A 22074-nucleotide genomic window follows, 5' to 3' on the forward strand; every position below is an offset into this window, starting at 1 on the left:
TCGTTTTTAGACCAGATCTGAATACCAAAGAATATTTGATGTCAAAATAAAATTTAAAAAATGACTTTTAGGGATCTATTATTTTGTTCAAAAATGTCATTTAGTAGGCTTGATTAACGGGTTTTGATCATTTAATGTTTGTTTGTTTATTCATTTTTAAACCTAAATGGTGCCCATCTTGGCTAGAGATGTCTCCAGGCAGCTTACAATCAAGAAAAAAGAAGAAGAAAGATTAAAACAATAACTAGTACTACTAACATTTTAAAAATTGGTTTAAAATTGACAAGTAAGGGAAGACACGGAGCAAGATGCACATGGAGAGGACATATTCCTCCTATTCCTAAAGCTATTCCCATTCCTACTCCTGTACAGTCCTAAAGAAATTACTACTCATCTACAGTACAACCAATAACAATACATTTTTAGCCACAATAGTGTGGGTGAAATTAGCTTCCAGATGAATGGGACAGTTTAGTAAGCAAATGGATATATAAGGAATGTAGCCTTGCAGCTCCTAGTGACTTATGGTAAGTTTCATCATAACATCCCAATATCAACCCCTGAGTCTGAAGTTTGCAAATAGTTCTTATATCTAAGACTATTTTTCTTTGCAGATAACAGAATGGCAAGAAGTAACCTGTGATTTATTATGCTAAGACACTGAGCTTGTCAATTGAAAGGTTGGCAGTTCAGCGGTTTGAATACCTAGTGTTGTGTAACGGGGTGAGCTCCCGTTACTTGTCCAGCTTCTGCCAACCTAGCAGTTTCAAAAGCACCTAAAAAATGCAAGTAGAAAAAATAGGGACCACCTTGGTGGGAAGGTAACAGCGTTCCGTGCGCATTTGGTGTTTAGTCATGCCGGCCACATGACCACGGAGACATCTTTGGACAGCGCTGGCTCTTTGGCTTTGAAACGGAGATGAGCACCCCCCCCGCCAAGAGTCGGGAACGACTAGCACATAACTTGTGAAGAATCTCATCTGCCCACCCTTCCTGAAATTGGTCATTCAGGGCAACTTCATTCTACAAAGTGGGTTTTTGAAGGAAGAACATAGAAAGGGATAGAATAGAATAGAATAGAATAGAATAACAGAGTTGGAAGGGACCTTGGAGGTCTGCTTGGACCCCCTGCTTAAGCAAGAAACCCTTCAGCATTTCAGAAAACTGGTTATCCAATTTCTTCTTAAAAACTTCCACTGTTGGAAGATTCACACCTTCTGGAAGCTAGTTGTTCCACTCATCAATTGTTCTAGCTGTTGGGAAATTTCTCTTTGTAAAGTTAGTCCATGGTTCAAGAGCAGGGTCAGGGTTTAAAATTCAAGAGTGAAATTCATACACAGGGATCACATTTGAGCATTAAATGTCATTTCCAGCAAAGAAAAGAGAGGGACTCCACAGACTCTTCTATCAACTGTCACTCCTTGGAATGTTGCTCCAGCCAACTGTCACTGATCGGAATCTTGACTGTTGCTAGGCAACTAGCCTAACGGAACCTCCCTTCTGCTTTCCTTCCTCCTGGGCCATGTCAAGTCAACATCTCAAGTGCAAAAAGGAGGAAAAACATAGAGGGAAAATGGCTACCTTGTCTTGGTCGCTTCTGGATATCCCATAATTTAATTAGATCATTATTAAACATAATTCTGAGGTGTATATATTATTTAATTCCTTGAATAAAATTCTCTCCAAAGTCCATACCTTTCAGACTCTAAATGAAATTTCTCAAAAGTTTTCCCTGCATCTAAGAAGATTAATTCAGCTTGTTTTTCATTACATTGTGTGTAAATATTCTATTTCATCCAATACAATTCTTGCCTTGTCTTTCGTCTTTTATGTAACAATGTACTTTGATCTTCACAAGTAAATTCTTCAAAAACGCAACTATATAACAAAAAAGGCTCCAAGAGTTGTTAACTTAATTCTACGTAGCTTCCTTTCCAAAAACACCACGCTACTGACCAGAGCATATAAAACATTTGCTAGGCCAATTCTTGATTACTGCTCGCCTGTCTGGAACCCATACTATATATCTGATATCAATACAGCTGAGAGCGTCCAAAGGTATTTTATGAGAAGAGTTCTCCACTCCTCCATAACCAATAAAATACCTTATTCCACCAGACTTGATATCCTGGGTCTAGAAAACTTGGAACTTCGTCGCCTTCGACAGGACCTGGGTTTAGCTCATACAATCATCCGTTGTAATGTCCTTCCTGCCAATGACTACTTCAGTTTCAACTACAATAACACAAGAGCTACCAACAGATTTAAACTTAATGTCAACCGCTCCAGTTTAGATTGCAGAAAACACGATTTCTGTAACAGAATTATCTATGCTTGGAATGCATTACCTGACTCTGTGATCTCTTCTCATAACCCCAAAAGCTTTATTCAAAATCTATCCACTGTTGACCTCACCACATTCCTAAGAGGACTCTAAGGGGCGTGCATAAGAGCACAAAAGTGCCTACTGTTCCTGTCCTATTGTTTCTTCCCCTATATATATATATATATGCTTATACACCTTGTTTCTCCTCATATATATGTTTATATATTATATAATCTTTTAAATAATAAAAGATTATATAATATATAACAATAATATAATTATAATAATATATAATAATTTTATATAATAAATTACAACTGTCTGGTTCGGTTCTGCAACCCAACAAGAAAAACACAGACTTCAGAGGATAATTAGAACTGCAGAAAAAATAATTGCTACCAACCTGCCTTCCATTGAGGACCTGTATACTGCACGAATCAAGAAGAGGGCCGTGAAAATATTTACAGACCCCTCGCACCCTGGACATAAACTGTTTCAACTCCTACCCTCAAAACGACACTATAGAGCACTGCACACCAGAACAACTAGATACAAGAACAGTTTTTTCCCGAAGGCCATCACTCTGCTAAACAAATAATTCCATCAACACTGTCAGACTATTTACTGAATCTGCACTACTATTAATCTTCTCATCGTTCCCATCACCAATCTCTTTCCACTTATGACTGTATGACTATAACTTGTTGCTGGCAATCCTTATGATTTATATTGATATATTGACCATCAATTGTATTGTAAATTTTGTACCTTGATGAACGTATCTTTTCTTTTATGTACACTGAGAGCATATGCACCAAGACAAATTCCTTGTGTGTCCAATCACACTTGGCCCATAAAATTCTATTCTATTCTATTCTATTCTATTCTATTCTATTCTATTCTATTCTATTCTATTCTATTCTATTCTATTCTATTCTAGCCTCCGTGTTTCCAGTGTCTTTCTCCCCACTTGGAACTGAACCCAGATGGACATTTCTTCCAACACTGGAAAACAATGGAAATAAAATTTTCACTTCAATCCAGTGGCGAAATCTGAACCAGTTTACAACTGGTTCGTTGGCTGCACATGCGCAGCTGTGCGCGTGCATGTGCAGTGTGCACCTCACACCAAATGTGAGAAGCCTATTCATGCACGCCAAAAGGAGGCATGAGGTAAGTAGAACAATGTGTGTGTGTTGGGGGGTGATCAGCTGTGGCACGCAATCTTTTTTTTTTACTTTTAAAAGCATTTTTTACAACCTATTCGGCCGAATAGGTCGTAAAAAATGCTTTTAAAAGTAAAGTAAAGAGGCTCTGACAATCAGGCCTTTTTATTTTATTTTATTTTGTCACAACAGTATACACAAGCATCAACATAAATCAACAAAATATCATATAAGCATATATATGAGCAAAAGTATGTAATAATTGCATTAATTTGATATAATGAAAGGGAACATTAGGACAGGAACGGTAGACACTTTTGTGCTCTTATGCAAGCCCCTTATAGACCTCTTAGGAATGGGGTGAGGTCAACAGTAGATAGTCTTTGGTTAAAGCTTTTGGGAGTTTGAGAAGAGGCCACAGAGTCAGGTAGTTGTTCCAAGCGTTAACAACTCTGTTACAAAAATCATATTTCCTGCAATCAAGATTGAAGCGGTTAACATTAAATTTGAATCTATTGTTTGCTCTTGTATTATTGTGACTGAAGCTGAAGTAGTCTTTAACAGGAAGGACATTGCAATAGATGATTCTCTGTGTTGAACACAGGTCTTGTCGGAGTGGGCGGAGTTCTAAGTTTTCTAATCCCAGGATTTCAAGTCTGGTGGCGTAAGGTATTTTGTTGTTTTCAGAGGAGCGGAAAAACACATTTTTTAGAAGAAGTGGCAAGCAGGCGACTGGGCGATTGGGTGGGCATGGGCAGGGAGGCAGCGATTTTTGCTACCATTTCTCCGAACCACCTTCCACCATCACTACCGGATCGGTTGATCCGGCCCGAACTGGGAGCATTTCACTCCTGCTTCATTCATAAACCATTTTAAAATCATCTCCACCTTAGGATTCATATATGGAGATCTAATAGAAAACAAAAGCACGCACAGGCTCAACTCTTAACATTGGACAGGGTTCAAGGGTACTGATTACTTAATAGGTATTAGGACACAGCACTAGAGTTAAGTGTCACCAACCTAGAATGTCACCAAACATCATAGCTCTAGCTGACATCTCCATTGTTCTCTGGAGACACGATCTCTCTTTGAAGGACAGCAGAAGTCTATCTGCTTATCTTCCTCCAGCATCACTTTCTGGGCATGTCCTGACACAAAAGACCACAACCATTAGCGAACACTGCTCCCAAGAGTGGATTTGTGATTTTTCACTAAGATACTAAAAATCTGCAGCTGTCCATTTACAATGTGGGGCCCTGGAAGGAGTTCAGGATCCCAAGAGGAGAAATTTCTTCTCACTGTAATTTTCATAATTCTGGTGTTTTGCTGGTGAACTGTTCTGCTACTTCTTGCCTTTGACATAAACATCAGTGAAGAAATATGAAAGGGATCTTGCATCAGAAAAGGAAAAAAATACCACAGGTCATGCTATATGGCACAAGTTAAGGGACAGACAGAGATTGTGCTCTTGAAGGTACTTTTCTCTCCTTTCCAGGTGAAGATTGGTTTGTCTCTGTCTGAATCAGGAAAGTGAGGGTGCTTTGAATTCTTCTAATTCTTGTTGTTGTTCATGCTTAGAAACAGGAAGGGGATTCATTCAGCCCTATAAGTTATGGTTCTTCTGCTTCTGGTGCTGGTGATGTCTCGTGCAGTTTCTGTGAACCTTAGAATGAAATGCCCACTGAATTTTGAGAACCGGGATGTGGAAAAACCATGGAACTATTACAGGCCAGGAGACCATTTCATTGGCATAGTCACCACTGAAACAACATCATCACCTAGAATGTTGCCTTTCAACATGGCTCCTTCTAGTCCATCTCGCTCGTAAGTTATTCAGTGTGATAGAGTTTCATTCCCTCCATTTGCAGTTTTAATGCTCTTCTTTTCTTTTGATTTGACTTACTCCTTGCTGATATTGCAGGACCTGTCTAATTTCTTGAATCATTCAGTTATCCGTGGCTTTCATCTTTGATCTTCTATTGTGGGAGAGACTCAAATCCAAACAAGAAGCAATTAAAATCTGAACCAAGTCCAGATTATTTATCCATTCTCATTCAATCACTTGAATACTAAGTGGGGTTTAAAGTAGTGACTGAAAGGGTTGCAGATTCTTCTGCCACCTCATTTTCATATTTATATAACCATTCATTGATACAATATTCAATGCCTGATCCTTAAAAGAACAGAGGATGAGTTCGTTTTGCAGTTGCTTTTCTGGGTCACTTATAAAACATCCTCTTCATTTTATGGTAGTTCTACTTCAATGATTGAACGATTCTGAATACAGGTTACTGGGCAGATGAATATTAAGACTGGTAGAAATACTGGTGTACTTGTGATTCTTAACCGTGGTGGAGGACTATCTCCATTCCATCTTCTCAGTGTTCATAAAAGCTACCAGCTGATAGGTGGCTATCATTTGTGTATGTCTTTTGATCTGTAAGGCATTGACACAGAAGCTTCGGTGAAATCTCCCCGGTTCTATCTGGTTCACTGGACCGGTAGCACCGGTGGTGGTAGGCTCCACCCACCCGCCAGGACGTCATTACGTCCCATTTTTTAACAGCTTGCCTGTTTGGAACCCTCACCACATCTCTGACATCAATACAATTGAACGTGTCCAGAAAAGAAGAGTTCTCCATTCCTCTGAAAACAACAAAATACCTTATCCCACCAGACTCGAAATCCTAGGCTTAGAAAACTTGGAACTCCGTCACCTTTGACAAGACCTAAGTTTAACTCACAGAATCATCTATTGTAATGTCCTTCCTGTCAAAGACTACTTCAGCTTTAATTGCAATAATACAAGAGCAACCAATAGATTTAAACTTAATGTCAACCGCTTTAATCTAGATTGCAGAAAATATGACTTCTGTAACAGAATCATCAGTGCTTGGAATACTTTACCTGACTCTGTGGTCTCTTCTCATAATCCCCAAAGCTTTAACCAAAAACTTTCTACTATTGACCTCACCCCATTCCTAAGGGGACCATAAGGGGCGTGCATAAGCGCACAAACATGCCTACCATTCCTGTCCTATTGTTTTTCTTTTCTTCTTCCTATATATATATATATGCTTATACCTCCTTATATTTACTCATATAAGTGTTTATATACTATATAATTTTTTTGTATGATACCTACATATATTGTTGTGACAAAATAAATAAATAAATAAATAAATCTGCAAAACAGGCATGTGCGCGCATAGCACACATGTGCTCCTGCACGCACCCATTCCCGAAGATAAGTGTCTTTCACTGCTGCACAAGAGGCTTGTGTAAGTAGAGAGGATTAAATTTAAAAATGATTTTGTTGTTTCTGTTGATGATGATGATAATAACATGAACCTATCTTACAGCACAGGGCATTATTTTAAACTGCTAATCATGGTTTTCGCCGTTCAAATGGTTAACGAGAATCCCCAGCTCCTACCAAATCTCACTCTTGGCTACAACATGCATGACAACTATGTCAGCACCCTTGCTACTTCAGAAGCCTTGCTGGACATCCTCTCTACTGGGCAAGCCAATGTTCCCAACTACAGCTGTGGGAGGAAGGAAAACCTTTTGGCTCTTGTTGATGCAGCTAAGAGGGAAACCTCCATTCAGATGTCAACATTAGTAGGTACCTACAAAGTCCCACAGGTTTGTGTGTGTGTTTCTCTATCTGGTAAATTGTGGTCGGGCAGTGGTGGGTGAGCGATAGAACCAGCCATATTTTGCCTATGTAATTCAAGAGCTGCTTTTCTCCATGGCCTTCATTGGTATCATGGCTATGGGTTGGGGTACACTCTGGGGAGGGGGGGAGACATATCCTCTTATGATACCTTCCCCATTGCTTTGGGGGCTTTTGCTGCACACTTGTGAAGGTGAGGAGAGGCTTTGTGTCCAATCAAAGGGACTTCTGACTGCTGATTGGTGTTCATAGATGCATTGTGCTAGCCTTTTGCCTCTCTGTCCTACACAGAGGCTGTCATAGTCCTTACACTCTATGTTGTAGATCAGGGGTCTCCAACCTTGGCAACTTTAAGACTTGTGGACTTCAACTCCCAGAGTTTCTCAGCCAGCAAAGCTCTGGGAGTTGAAGTCCACAAGTCTTAAAGTTGCCAAGGTTGGAGACCCCTGTTGTAGATGACTCTTTACCTAGTATGTTTTGGAATGTTTTGGTGGAACCAGCCAATCTTCTGGTTGGCAAGAAACCAACTTTAGTTGGTTTCTTGCTACAATGATATCATTTGGTTGTAATAGTTGTAAAAGCTTGTTGGTGAGATGTTTTTTTGATGAACAGCAGTGTTATCCTTTTCACATCTTGTGTTAGTTGTGTTATATTAGGTTGGATAATCAGGAACTTTTGGATGAAATTGCTTGGATATCTTCTTTGTTGGAAAATGTTGTATAGATGGTCTGTTTCCTTTTTGTGATGTTCAGGGTTGCTGTATTGTCCTTGTCTAAATAATGTCCAACCAAGGAACCAGCAAGACTACTTCCACCCACACTGACTGGGCCCAGAATAAAAAATATGAGCAAACCCCATTCCCTACTAGCGCAGATGAAATTACGTAGTTTGGTAATGAAATGTCTACAAGAAAACAATCAAGCTTAGAGAGCATCAAATACCTCACATTTCAACTTTGAGCTATAAATATTATCCTCTATTCAGTCTAAGATTATTAGTAAATAAAACTCAAATTTATGGTCTTTGGAAATGACACTGTAGCTATAAATGGCTGTCTGATGATGAACCAGAATGAATTAATATGTTTTCTTATCTAGGAGTAGTTTTCTCCAAGACTGGCTCTAACTTCCCCCTTCGCCAAAGGAGCTGATTTAAAACAAGGGCTGAAGTGAATTTGCTGCTTAAATTTCAAAAAAACCAAACAAAGCATAACACATCCCAATATTTTACTGTCTATCGTGCCAAGGTTACGTAAATGCTCTTATGCAGAGCTGATATTTAGTACTTAAAATATATCACTGCTAGAACAAAATCTGAAATGTATCTTATAGGTGGATAAAAGAACTTCAACTGCTGCCCTCAGAATTGATTTCAGAATGTATGTATTTTTGTTCTTTGTCTAAAATCCAGACCTATATTTAATAGTCTAAAATTAAAGCTGTGGAAAAGGAGAGAATGCCCAAATTCTGTCTTGTACAGTAGTGGCCAAAATTTTGAAAACCTTTTGGGAAAAGTGTATTTTTGAGGTTTGATGACTAATAACAACACCCTAATCCTAACCCACTGCTGGAATGGCCTGGGAATAGTCCAGACCTTAACGCAACTGAAAATCATGGAACCGGCTAAGGAAACTTGTTAGTCAGAAGCGACCCAGCAATAAAACCCAATTAATAGAAGCAATCACTCAATCCTGGTCTCACATTATAAGAGCTGCAGAACTGAAAGATTTGATTCACTCCATGGGAAGAGCACAAAAGTGCTTACCGTTCCTGTCCTATTGTTCCCTTCATCATATCAAATTGATATAGTTGATGCATATTTCAAAATATGTTGTTTTATCTATAACAATTGTTGTGTATTCTGTTATGACAAAAGAAAAAAAAAAGAAGTAAGGCCGTAATTCAGATTAAAGGTTACCCAACTAAGTATTAACTGGCATGATAATTTTTGTATATCTCATTTTTTTCTTTGTGTTTCACTTTTCTTCTTTATACTGTAACTGCTATTCTAATAGAAAATCCTTCATAACAGTTATTGCATTACATTCTTGATTAAATTACCTTTCCATTGATATATAATTTTATGGTACTACTCCCAAAAAAAGTGGTGTTATTAGCTAGTTTTAGAAAACACACTTTTCCCAAAAGGTTTCCACAATTTTGGCCACCACTGTAGAAGAAACCAATTTTTAATTAAACCCATCTTGGATTGTACAACTGACCGATTGTATCAGGAGCTTCGGTCTCCTTGTGTTTTGCACAGCTGGAGAACGAGCTAAAAAGATTCCTGCACAAACAACCCAGGATATCAAAGTAGAGAGGGAGATGGCCATCCTCATTAAGGTTGGAACATTAATATTGATGAGCCTCTACAAATGGACCTTCCAAATTGCCAAATATTTCAATGCAAAAATATGTTAGGATGATATTTACTCAAGATTTGAGCAATTGGACACAATGGCTAGCTAGGGAAGATTTAACCCAATCCATGCTACAGGACACGCTTACATTTGCAAAGCTCCAGAGTTAAAATAAATAAATAAATAACATTCTTATTCATTCTTCAATTGTATAAGGAAGAGAGAGAAAAGTATCTTGGACTGTACAATTGGAGAACAACATAGTGTCCTTTTATGACCCATGCACTAAAATAAAACCTACATTTCCTGAGAATTAAAAAACAACATATACTATAGATATTTATTTGAACAAAACAGTTCAATTAAGATCTGCATATGTAGGTCGATGATATGATGATGATGTTATCCATTCAGTCGTGTCTGACTCTTGATAATTCTATGGACCTGGTCTCTCCACATCTTCTGATCTTGCACTGCTTCTTTGAGTTGCTCTATGTTGTGGCTGGTGTCAGCGTTGATGGTATCTGGCCACCATGTTCCTTGACAGCCTGGTTTCCTTTTACCGCTAACATGACATAAAAATATGATTTGAATTCTTTATATTTATTCTTTTTAACTTCAGTTGTTTTCTTCTTTTAGTTTTATGTACAGTCTCATTATCGTTCTATGCTTTACATCCTGTATCTAAATATGGTTCAGGGCGTAATTACTAATGTGTCATTCCAAGATGTTCATGACTAGGAAGTTGGATTTATTAAAATCTAGTATTCTGAACTTCATTTGACCCCAAATATATCATAGCATTCTTCATTACTTTTTCAGATCAGTGATGCAATTGTTTCAGAGGCTCTCAATGATAAAAACCGATTCCCTTTTTTCCACCGGATCCTCCCCAAAAAAGGGATCACATATCCAGCAATTGTCCAACTGCTCCTCCATTTCAGATGGGCCTTGATTGGTCTCTTTACTTCAGACACAGAAGAAGGAGAGAATTTCATGAGGACTTTTACTCCTATGCTTGTCAGGAATGGAATTTGTGTGGTTATATCACGACGATTCTCAGTGACTGGGCATACAGAACCTCTCAGGGATGCCATCTCTAAGTGGAGACAAGTCAACGTCTTTGTGAACTACATAGAAACGGTTAACGTTTGGGACAGAATCTATACTTTGCAGTTAACATTTGAAGGTGTGCCAGGACCAATTGAAGGGAAAGTCTGGATCGTGGAAAGCATCGAGTATTTGGTATTGGGACGGGAGAATCTTGACGAATATGTCCATAGTATTTGGAGCTTTGCTTTTCAGGAAAAAACAAGGCCAGAAGATTCTGAACCCAGCCAATTTGTGAAACTGAAATTTGCGGATCGGTCTTTTCACTGTTCTTATTCAAAGCACATTTCTTCTGTGAAAGATCGAAAAAGATGCACCCAGAAAGCACCGTTGGAGCCTGGAGAGGAAAGGAGGAGTATATGGATCCCATTTCACCTCCATTTACACAGTGTTGTTAGGACTCTGGCCTATGCCTTGAAAGCTGCATATTCTTCCAGATCCAGGAGGAGAAGTAAAAAGGGCCAAGAGAGGTTGGAGGCCTCAAGACTGCAGCCTTGGCAGGTATGGAGTCCCTACTAGGATCCATGAAACTCCTAAGGAGTGTTGTGACCCAGGCCCAAGTAGGTAGTAGGTCAGTGGTAGGTAGTAGGTCAGTGTAAAAACAAACAGTGTAAAAACAAACTTTATTAAAATAGCTGAGAATTACTTCATCTCAGCGTAGTCCAACTAAATTAAAGCAAATTCCTCGCAACACAATTCCTCAGTCCTATCACCAACCTTGGTCCAATTAGAAAAACTGCCAAAGGCCTTTCTTGGCAAAAATTCAGAAGACACCGATACGAAACAAATACAACAAGTCAAAGCAATCAATGTTGTTTTCCGGCAAAGAGTCCAAATGTCATTGCTGGTCTTTTAAGCCTTATGGGAGGGGCCAATCATCTCTTGGCCCTACTCCCGAGTTGTCCTCTTTGCTTTAGCTGCTCTTGCCTTCTGGCAGCTCTTCTCATGCATGCATTAGGAACAGGCTCATCCTGTTCCTCTGCCTCATTACTGTCAGTCTCTGGAGGCTCTGGAGTCCACACCTCACTCCCCGATGGCCCTGGTCCCACCTCTGCCTCTGAAGCAGAGCCCTCATCTGGGTCTTTCCCAGCCTCCAGGACTGACCCATGCTCTTCCTCAGCCTCATCGCTGTCTGACTCCATTGCCAGCTCCACAGGCTGCTGGTGGACCACAACAAGGAGCGGGTTATCAACCTCCTTCTGCTATAAAGGGCCAACAGCTTGGCCAATCTGGGTGGCCAACAAATATGATAGATAGATAGATAGATAGATAGATAGAAAATTTCAAAGTGTCGAACTATGATGCATATATTGGTGTCAAAACTTCTACTTTTGGAACAATGTATACATTTTTACATAAATTGCTATATGTAGGATATTATGAGTAACAGTGTAGAATTTTACATGGATCAGTTTGAAGGACACCATGAGGTCATATAGCCCAACATTCTCTCTTCAGGAGTCCAAATTGATGTGTTTCTGAACATAGAATAATAGAGTTAGAAGGAACCTCATAGGTCTTCTAACCCAACCCCTGCTTCAGCAGAAGACCCTATACAGATCCTTTTTTTCCTAAGGTGTTGATGAATCTCATTATTTGTTTCTTTGTTCAATTATTTCTGACGAACTCTAAAATCTTCCCCTTAAAAGGCAAATTTGGTCAATTACATTTTGTCAATACATATTCCCGCCCCCCCAATATATGATTGACCAATTTATCAGAGCCTTCTTCAATTTTGAAGAAAGTGGTAACACCTGTTCTCCCAACTCACTGTATTTACAAGTTTGACAACCGTAGATGAAGGTTTCAAATGTGAAAAGACCACCTGGGATAGGAAACCAAGGTTTCTGCTTTTAAAATTCCTGGATGTTTCTGTTCTAGTTCCATCCATTTCTGGAGAAGAATGAATTTTGCAACATTTCCCATCGGAAATTGTACTTGGACCGAAAGGGAGATGTAACAGCAGATCTGAATGTCATAACCTGGGTGTTTATTCCCGGGTTGGACCCCATTGACGAAGAACTGGGGAATTTTGAAAGGCAGAGATTTACAGTCAATAAAGATACTCTGTCATTGCTAAACTTTTTCAACAAGGTAGGAAAAATATAGGTGTCCAGTCTCTGTTTCCAAAAGCCTGAGCACCCATTTCAAGTTGGCTTAGTCCAGTGGTGGGTTGAATTTACCTTCACTACAGGTTCAGAACTGTGAGCACGCGTGTGCACACACACACACGCAGAGCGTCCATGATGACATCCAGGTGGGTGGGCGGAGCCTTCCGCCGATGCCACTACCGGTTCGCCTGAACTGGGGTGAACCGGTAGAAACCCACCACTGGCTTAGCCTAATCATCAAGGTGGTTGTCCTTCCCTGAGAATTGAATGTGGGGAGTAGAAATATCACAGTTTTTTTCAGACTGCTTGGAAAGCAGGTGTCCTTTACACGCTAAAGTATGGAATATTGTTTTAAGCTGATTCTGAACTATTCAACATAAGATGCTGGATCTCAATTTTTCAGAACACGGATCATGGGCCTCTTGTGCATCCTATACAATCTGGTATTTCCGTAAAACTGATGAGAGAGGCCCTCAAGTGCTGATGATTGTGCTACCGATAGATTCGATTTTTCTTGTTCCTTGTTCTAAAATAGCAAAGGAGAAGGCAATTTTGTTAAACAGTCCCCAAGTTCAGGCTTGGACTGAACAAGAAGAGACTGGACAATCACTTGTCTGAAATAGTATAGGAACTCCTGCTTGAGCAGGGGGCTGGACTAGAAGGCCTCCATGGTTCCTTCCACCTCTATTCTGATTGATTGATTGATTGAAATGAAGTGGAAACAAAACACCCCCTTGATCCCTGAGGCAAATATGCCTTGGGATTCAGATTGTTTTGGCTGGGCACAGTGTCCCTTAAAAAGGAAGGACCATAGTCAGTAAAAATTTTAAGCAGGCCAGATGCGGCCATAATTATCCATAGTTTCCTTTCACTCCAGTGGGAGAGAGCACTAGGTCTCCTGCTCATTGGAAGGAAGTCCAAGGTATTGAGTTCACCTGAAATCCCAGTGACTAGTCTGATGTGAGATAATTCCCTGCCCCAGAAAACTGGAGCAGTGAAACATGACTTTGATTGAAAAAAAAAATATTGGAAGTAACAAGAGATAATTTGAAATTAAATGTTACTTAGATTTGGCTTTTGGCTTGCAAGAGGGCATTTCATCCGATAGAACAGAATATAATTTTTTATTGGCCAAGCATGATTGGACACACAAGGAATTTGTCTCTGGTGCATAGGCTCTCAATGTACATAAAAGAAAAGATACCTTCATCGAGGTACAACACTTAATGATGGTCATAGGGTACAAGTTTAACACTTAATGATACAACACTTAATAATAGTTATAGGCTACAAATAAGCAATCAGGAAACCATCAATATCAATATAAATCATAAGGATTACCAGCAACAAAGTTACAGTCATACAGATAACCTTTGACTCAGGGGTCTCCAACCTTGGCAACTTTAAGTCTTGTGGATTTCACCTCCAGGTTTCTTCAGCCAGTGAGTCTATCTTTCCATGCCAGTTGGTGTCCCCTCATTGGAGTTCTTCAACAGAAAAGACCTTATCTTGGATACCTAGCTGGGCCTTAGAAATAACTTTTTCCAACAAAGGGCTCATATCCATCTCCTGCAGCAAAGGATGCTTGACATTTTGAGGGACAAAATGTCCTTATCTCATGACCTTATCTCTATGTCCTCTACGTACATTTTAGAAACTAGGCCAGTGGTGGGATTCAAATAATTTAACAACCGATTCTCTGCCGTAATGATTTCTTCCAACAACCAGTTCATCAAACTGCTCAGAAAGTTAACAACCGGTTCTCCCAAAGTGATGCAAACTGGCTGAATCCCACCACTGCACTAGGCACTTGGTTTTAGTCTCATATCACTAGAATGGAATGGAATGGAATGGAATGGAATAGAATAGAATAGAATAGAATAGAATAGAATAGAATAGAATAGAATAGAAAAGAAAATATGGAATAAGGATTGAGTGGAGTGGAGTGGAGTGGAGAGGTGTGGAATAGAATAGAATAGAATAGAATAGAAAAGAATAGAATAGAATAGAATAGAATTCTTTATTGGCCAAGTGTGATTGGACACACAAGGACTTTGTCTTCGGTGCATATGTTCTCTAAGAGGGCATCCATATAAATTAAAGTAAAATATACAAATAAACAAGGATCTTCTCTTTTAACATTGACACCTCTATTGCAAGGACCCTTTCCTATGTATCTTAACCAGGAGACTATTTTAGACTACTTTCAAAGGGGAGCAGTTTTCCAACGTTTTATGTAGTCTTGAAGAAACCTCTGCACAGTGATGAGCTTCTTTCTTCACCACAGTTTTATTCTATTTTTTTTTACAAATCTAATAGAATAAAACTTTATCAAATGGTTTAGAATAATGTTGATTCTATCATTTAACACAGGGGTCTCCAACCTTGGTCCCTTTAAGACTTATGGACTTCAACTCCCAGAGTTGAAGTACATTTGAAGTACAGAACTGAACGGATTTGAAGTCCACAAGTCTTAAAGGGACCAGGGTTGGAGACCCCTGATTGAACATGAATGCATCGTCCTACTTTAAAACCATGGCTATGTGAAGAATGGAGCAATAAATTTTAACGCAGCCATGAGAAGGAAACCACCGGTCGCCACTTAATGCTCACACCTTTTCTTAATTCCATCCCTCTTAACTTTATTAAATAGAAAAGTCCTTTATTTCAATGACACAATTCCAAAAGCAAAAGGGATGAATGTCTGTGGAGATTCTCCAGGTCATCCAGGTCATGATTGTCCCGAAGGTGTTTTTTCTAACTGGACTTTGCCGCTCGGAAAAAGGACCTTTGTGACAAGCGGGATGAACTAAATGAAGAATCTGTCAGTAGTTATATCTCCTGCAACTATTTGGAACTAGTTAGAGAGTTTGGAACTAGTTAGAGCAGGGGTCTCCAACCCTGGTCCCTTTAAGACTTGTGGACTTCAACTCCCAGAGTCTCTCAGCCAGCAAAGCTTCAATTCTGGGAGTTGACATCCACAAGTAGCCTCCCAGCGACCTGTGTGCTCTCACAGGGAGGGCCTCCTTAGGGTGCGTCGGCCAAACAATGTCGGCTGGCGGCCCCCAGTGGAAGAGCATTCTCTGTGGTAGCTCCTGCCCTGGGGATTGAACTACCCGTGAAGCTACGCTTACTCCCTGATCTCCGGACCTTTAAGCACGAGCTTAAGACTTTTTTCTTTCATCAAGCAGGGCTGGCCTAATGATAAATTTTAATTGAGGGTTTTTTAGCGGGGCTATTTTATTTTATAATTTTATCTACTTATTTTAAATATTCAGCTCATGGAATTAGATTTTTAAATATATATTGTATTTTAATTCTTTTGTACATTTGTTTTATCTATGCTGTACACTGCCCTGAGTCTTCGGAGAAGGGTGGTATAAAAATTTGAACAATAAATAAATAAATAAATAAGTCTTAAAAGGGACCAAGGTTGGAGACCCCTGAGTTAGAGAGTTATCTAGGTGAAGACCAGAGACTCGGACCAATATTCATTTTAACCTTTATTTTCCATGCTGGTTTTTCTGTTTAGTCGCTGCCTCAGTCCAAATGTGTGGAAAATTGTCACCCTGGATTTGTCAAACAGGCTCAAGAAGGAGAGCCAGTTTGCTGCTACAACTGCGTTCCTTGTCCAGAGGGGACCATCTCCACTCAGGAAGGTGGGTCACACCAAAGAAAAGGGCAGGTCTTGTGGAAGTTGAATTCATTCAGAGCACTTTCATGAAAGAACAACTTAAAAGACAGATTGGGCCGTGGTAGCTCAGGCTGTTAGAAGCCTGTTATTAGAACACAGCAGCCTGCAATTACTGCAGGTTCAAGCCCGGCCTGAGGTTGACTCAGCCTTCCATCCTTTATAAGGTAGGTAAAATGAGGACCCAGATTGTTGGGGGGGGGGCAATAGGTTGACTTTGTAAATATACAAATAGAATGAGACTATTGCCTTATACACTGTAAACCGCCTTGAGTCTTCGGAGAAGGGCGGGATATAAATGTAAAAAAAAAACGAAAAAACCATGCTTTTTTGTTCATCTTCTACAGTAATTGCTCAATTTATTATCTAAGGTGAGGAATAGCAAAAAGAAATTGAAAAAGGAGCTAGTTAGAGAGAGTAACATAACATAACATAACATAACATAACATAACATAACATAACATAACATAACATAACATAACATAACATAACATAACATAACATAACATAACATAACATAACATAACATAACATAACATAACATAACATAACATAACATAACATAACATAACAATATAACATAATAACAGAGTTGGAAGGGACCATGGAGGTCTTCTAGTCCAACCCCCTGCCCAGTCAGGAAACCCTACACCATTTCAGACAAATGGTTATCCAACATCTTCTTAAACATTTCCAGTGTTGGAGCATTCACAACTTCTGGAGCACTGTTCCACTGATTAATTGATCTAACTGTCAGGAAATTTCTCCTTAGTTCTAAGTTGCTTCTCTCCTTGATTAGCTTCCACCCATTACTTCTTGTTCTACCCTCAGGTGCTTTGGAGAATAGTTTGACTCCCTCTTCTTTGTGGCGACTCCTGAGATATTGGATTTAATAGACTGGGCAAGCTTTATTACTGCCAGTTTTTTTTAAAATTTGTATTTATCTGCTGAAGGGAACAGAAAAGAATAACAGAGTTGGAAGGGACCTCGGAGGTCTTCTGCTCCAACCCCCTGCTCAGACCGGAAACCCAATACCAAGCTATTCTCCAAAGCACCTTGACAAGCCTGAATTTGATTGGGGTGTGGGATTGTTGGTATCCTTGGACATCCTAGTATGAATTCAGCTTGACATAGCTTGGGATTGGAGTGGGATGGAGCCTTCAGTCAAAACATCATTCCTAGCTGATGAGTCATCCACATTCCATTGTCTGGCTGACTGGAGGAGAAGGAGAGATGTTGCTAAGCAACCAGCTCCCATCTTGGTTGGACAATGTGACCAATGTTTTGGAAACTTGAGAAACTGAAAACTTACACTGAAGTGAAAAGCCCGGGAACGTTAGTACTGGCTTTTCACCAGTTAGTGCCAATATGGTATGTTTAAATACATTTGTACTTTGAGAAAGGAATGCCTGGAAGTTCAATTAAAAGGGCCTCTGGTGGCTCAACAGACTAATGCAGTCTGTTATTAACACAGCTGCTTGCAATTACTGCAAGTTCAAGTCCCACCAGGCCCAAGGTTGACTCAGCCTTCCATCCTTTATAAGGTAGGTAAAATGAGGACCCAGATTGTTGGGGGGCAATAAAAGTTGACTTTGTATATAATATACAAATGGATGAAGACTATTGCTTAACATAGTGTAAGCCGCCCTGAGTCTTCGGAGAAGGGCGGGATATAAATGCAAATAAAAAAAAAATTGTGATGGATGCATTACTTGGAACCTGACACACCTGAGGGCAGGACAAGAAGCAATGGGTGGAAACTAATCAAAGAGAGAAGCAACTTAGAACTAAGGAGAAATTTCCTGACAGTTAGAACAATTAATCAGTGGAACAACTTACCTCCAGAAATTGTAAATGCTCCAACACTGGAAGTTTTTAAGAAGAGATTGGATAACAATTTGTCTGAAGTGGTGTAGTGTTTTTTGCATAAGCAGGGTGTTGGACTAGAAGACCTCCAAAGCCCCTTCCAACTCTGTTATTCTATTTCTATTCCAGGCAAATGGCTGTCCAATGTCTTAAAAGCCTCCAGTAACGGAGTACACATAATCTCTGAAGACAAGCCATTTCAGTGGTTAATTGTTCTGACTATCAGGAAATTTCTCTTTAGTTCTAGCTTGTTTCTTTGCTTGAGTAGTTTCATCCATTGTTCCTTGTCTTGCTTTCTGGTACTTTGGAAAATAGGTTGGCCCTTTCTTTTTTGTGGCAGCCCCTCAAATATTGGAACATATGTTGAGTGCAGTTTGTCAGCCAGTTATAGTTTTCTTCTATATGTTAAATTCCAGGAACATCAGATATATTTGAAACTTGAGGAATTATGTTAGGATTATTATTGGAAGGATTATTGCAATACATTCATTATGGGGTCACTGGGATCACTGGTCCACAATTTGTGTTGTGTTAAATTATGGGGAGCCCTCATTCCATTGATATTACCAATGTTCCCATTAGTCATTCCAGATTATTTGCAGGACTAGCTTTTTCTGCCATTTTACTAAATTTCATAAGATAGATATATCTTAAAATACTGATTCCAACATATTAAGAATTGTCATCCTGCAGAATTCAGGAAAGTGTATCTAGAAAGATTAAATCAAAAAATGGCTAGAGAGAATTACCCAACTAAAAATGGAATTCAAACCGGAATTTTATCTATTGGGAATAATTCGTTCAAAAATGGATAAATCTTTGCAATATCTAATACTTCATTTATTAATGGCAGCAAGGATCTCTGTAGCACGTGTATGGAAACAAAATAATGTTCCAGGAGAGGAAATAATTATTCAAAAAAATTTACGATGTGCAGAAATGGACAGGATGACGTTAGAAATCAAGGAAAGGAAAGAGTCGGATTATTACAAAGTGTGGAATAAATTGTATGATTGGTTCCCAAGTTTTGCCCAAATTCCATAGATCTTAGCTGCGTATAGTATTTATATATAGAAAACGGTGTTCTTATTAATGTTATTCTGAGGAGATGTTAAAACATGCATTCAGGAAAATGTTTTTAATTTTATTTATTTATTTATTTATTAAATTTTTATACCGCCCTTCTCCCGGAGGACTCAGGGTACAGCCAAAAGATAAAAACACAGAAATGTACAATTAAAACGACAATTTAAAACCGAGCATATTTAGAAAAAATGGCCACATTTAAAAGTTTAAAATTTAAAATTATAAACCATATAATAATAAAACCCCAGTTAAAATTTTAAAATATTTAAAATATTATAAATATTATAAATATTATGCCAGTCCCGCTTGAATAAATAAATGCGTTTTCAGCTCACGGCGAAAGGTCCGAAGATCAGGCAATTTTTTTTTTGTTTGTTTACATTTATACCCCGCCCTTCTCCGAAGACTCAGGGCGGCTTACAGTGTATAAGGCAATAGTCTCATTCTATTTGTATATTTTTATAAAGTCAACTTATTGCCCCCCCAACAATCTGGGTCCTCATTTTACCTACCTTATAAAGGATGGAAGGCTGAGTCAACCTTGGGCCGGGCTTGAACCTGCAGTAATTGCAGGCTTCTGTGTTCTTAATAACAGGCCTTACCAGCCTGAGCTATCCGGCCCTTGACGTAGTCCAGGAGGAAGTTCGTTCCAGAGCGTAGGAGCTCCCACAGAGAAGGCCCTGCCCCTGGGGGCTGCCAGCCGACATTGTTTGGCGGACGGCACCCTGAGAAGACCCTCTCTGTGAGAGCGTACGGGTCGGTGAGAGGCATGCGGTAACAGCAGGCGGTCCCGTAAGTACCCGGGCCCTAAGCCATGGAGCGCTTTGAAGGTGGTGACCAAAATCTTAAAGCGCACCCGAAAGACCACAGGAAGCCAGTGCAAGCCGCACAGGATTGGTGTTACATGGGAGCAACGAGTTGCTCCCACTATTACCCGCGCAGCTGCATTCTGGACTAGCTGCAGCCTCCGGGTGCACTTCAAGGGCAGCCCCATGTAGAGAGCATTGCAATAATCCAAACGGGAAGTGACAAGAGCGTGAGTGACCGTGCATAAGGCATCCCAGTCAAGGAAGGGGCGCAACTGGCGGACCAAGCGTACTTGGTAAAAAGCCCTCCTGGAGACGGCCGCCAAATGATCATCAAACGACAGCTGCCCATCCAGGAGGACGCCCAAGTTGCGCACCCTTTCCATTGGGGCCAATAACTCGCCCCCGACAGCCAGCTGCGGCTGCAGCTGGCTGTACCGGGGTGCCGGCATCCACAGCCACTCCGTCTTGGAGGGATTGAGCTTAATGCCAGTTGATTAATGCCAGTTCTTGTCCCAAGAAGCTGCTTCTTTAAATCTGAATGGAGAGATTGTTAAAAAAAAATATCTTTTTGGTATTCTCAGATACAGAAAAATGCACCAAATGTCCACTTGATCAATATCCGAATGAGGACCGAGTCCAATGTATCCCCAAAATAACAACCTTCCTGTCTTATGAAGAAAGTCTGGGCATCATCCTTGTATCTTTTTCCCTATTCTTGTTCTTAACCACAACCTTTATTTTAATTATATTCATTAAATACCGAGAAACTCCCGTTGTCAAAGCCAACAACCGAGACCTCTCCTATACCCTCCTGGTCTCCCTCCTGCTTTGCTTCTTGTCTCCTTTTCTTTTCATTGGTCAACCAGGGAAAGCTACCTGCCTTCTCCAGCAAGCAGTGTTCAGCATCGTCTTCTCAGTTGCCATTTCTTCTCTCTTGGCCAAAACAATCACAGTGGTGCTGGCTTTCTTGGCCAAAAAGCCAGGAAATCAAGTGAAGAGATGGTTGGGGAAGAGCTTGGCCAACTCCATCATCCTTTCATGTTCTGCTGTCCAAATTATTATCTGCTCCATCTGGCTGGGAGTTTCTCCCCCTTTCCCTGACTCTGACCTCCACTCCCAACCCAGAGAGATCATCCTGAAATGCAACGAAGGCTCTGTTATCATGTTCTACATCACCCTCAGCTACATGGGCTTCCTGGCTGCCATCTGCTTCACGGTGGCCTTTCTGGCCAGAAATCTCCCTGGGGCCTTCAATGAAGCCAAACTGATCACCTTCAGCATGCTGGTCTTCTGCAGTGTCTGGGTGACTTTTGTGCCCACCTATCTGAGCACCAAAGGGAAATACATGGTAGCCGTGCAGGTCTTCTCCATCTTGTCCTCCAGTGCTGGTCTGCTGGTCTGCATCTTCATCCCCAAGTGCTACATTATCATTCTGAGGCCAAAGCTGAATACAAAGGAGCAAATATATGTGAGATAGGGGAATTTTAAGCCTCAACATTTGTCAACCATCCACACCTAGGAAATGGTCAATCTCCTCTCCATGCATAAGTTGGCCAGTGATTTTTCTAGAAATATTTAAAGGAGCTTGGAAGATAATGCCCTCACCATGTACAGTAAAGTTCCAAAATGTCCGACTGAGCCTTTTTGAATTCTCAAGACAGCATATCTGTCTAATGCCTTTAGCCTACTGAGGCCCGAGATGCCACATCCTGCTTTTTGAAACATGACATTTGTGCAATTGGAACCTTGTTGATATGCCCAAAAATATAGGGGAGAAAGCTCTATAAATCCCGTTATTTTAGTTGTGAGTTTTAGGGGCAAGATTCTGTCAGTTCCCTGCTGGGGGAGAGTCCAAGTCAACTTTCTGC

General features: G+C 40.1%; 1 protein-coding gene across 1 annotated transcript; it reads left to right on the plus strand.

Annotated features, from left to right (window-relative positions):
- The first annotated feature begins 6885 nt into the window (after window positions 1-6885).
- LOC131190468 (vomeronasal type-2 receptor 26-like) lies at window positions 6886-21683 on the plus strand. The gene is made up of 6 exons (XM_058167791.1): window positions 6886-7143; window positions 10710-10900; window positions 11081-11144; window positions 12525-12737; window positions 16287-16413; window positions 20788-21683. Exons 1-6 carry the CDS (start codon window positions 6886-6888, stop codon window positions 21681-21683), a joined length of 1749 nt encoding a protein of 582 aa, XP_058023774.1.
- Window positions 21684-22074: the final 391 nt, after the last annotated feature.

The sequence above is a fragment of the Ahaetulla prasina genome, chromosome 2, assembly GCF_028640845.1.
Source record: "Ahaetulla prasina isolate Xishuangbanna chromosome 2, ASM2864084v1, whole genome shotgun sequence".
Taxonomy (NCBI): Eukaryota; Metazoa; Chordata; class Lepidosauria; order Squamata; family Colubridae; genus Ahaetulla; species Ahaetulla prasina.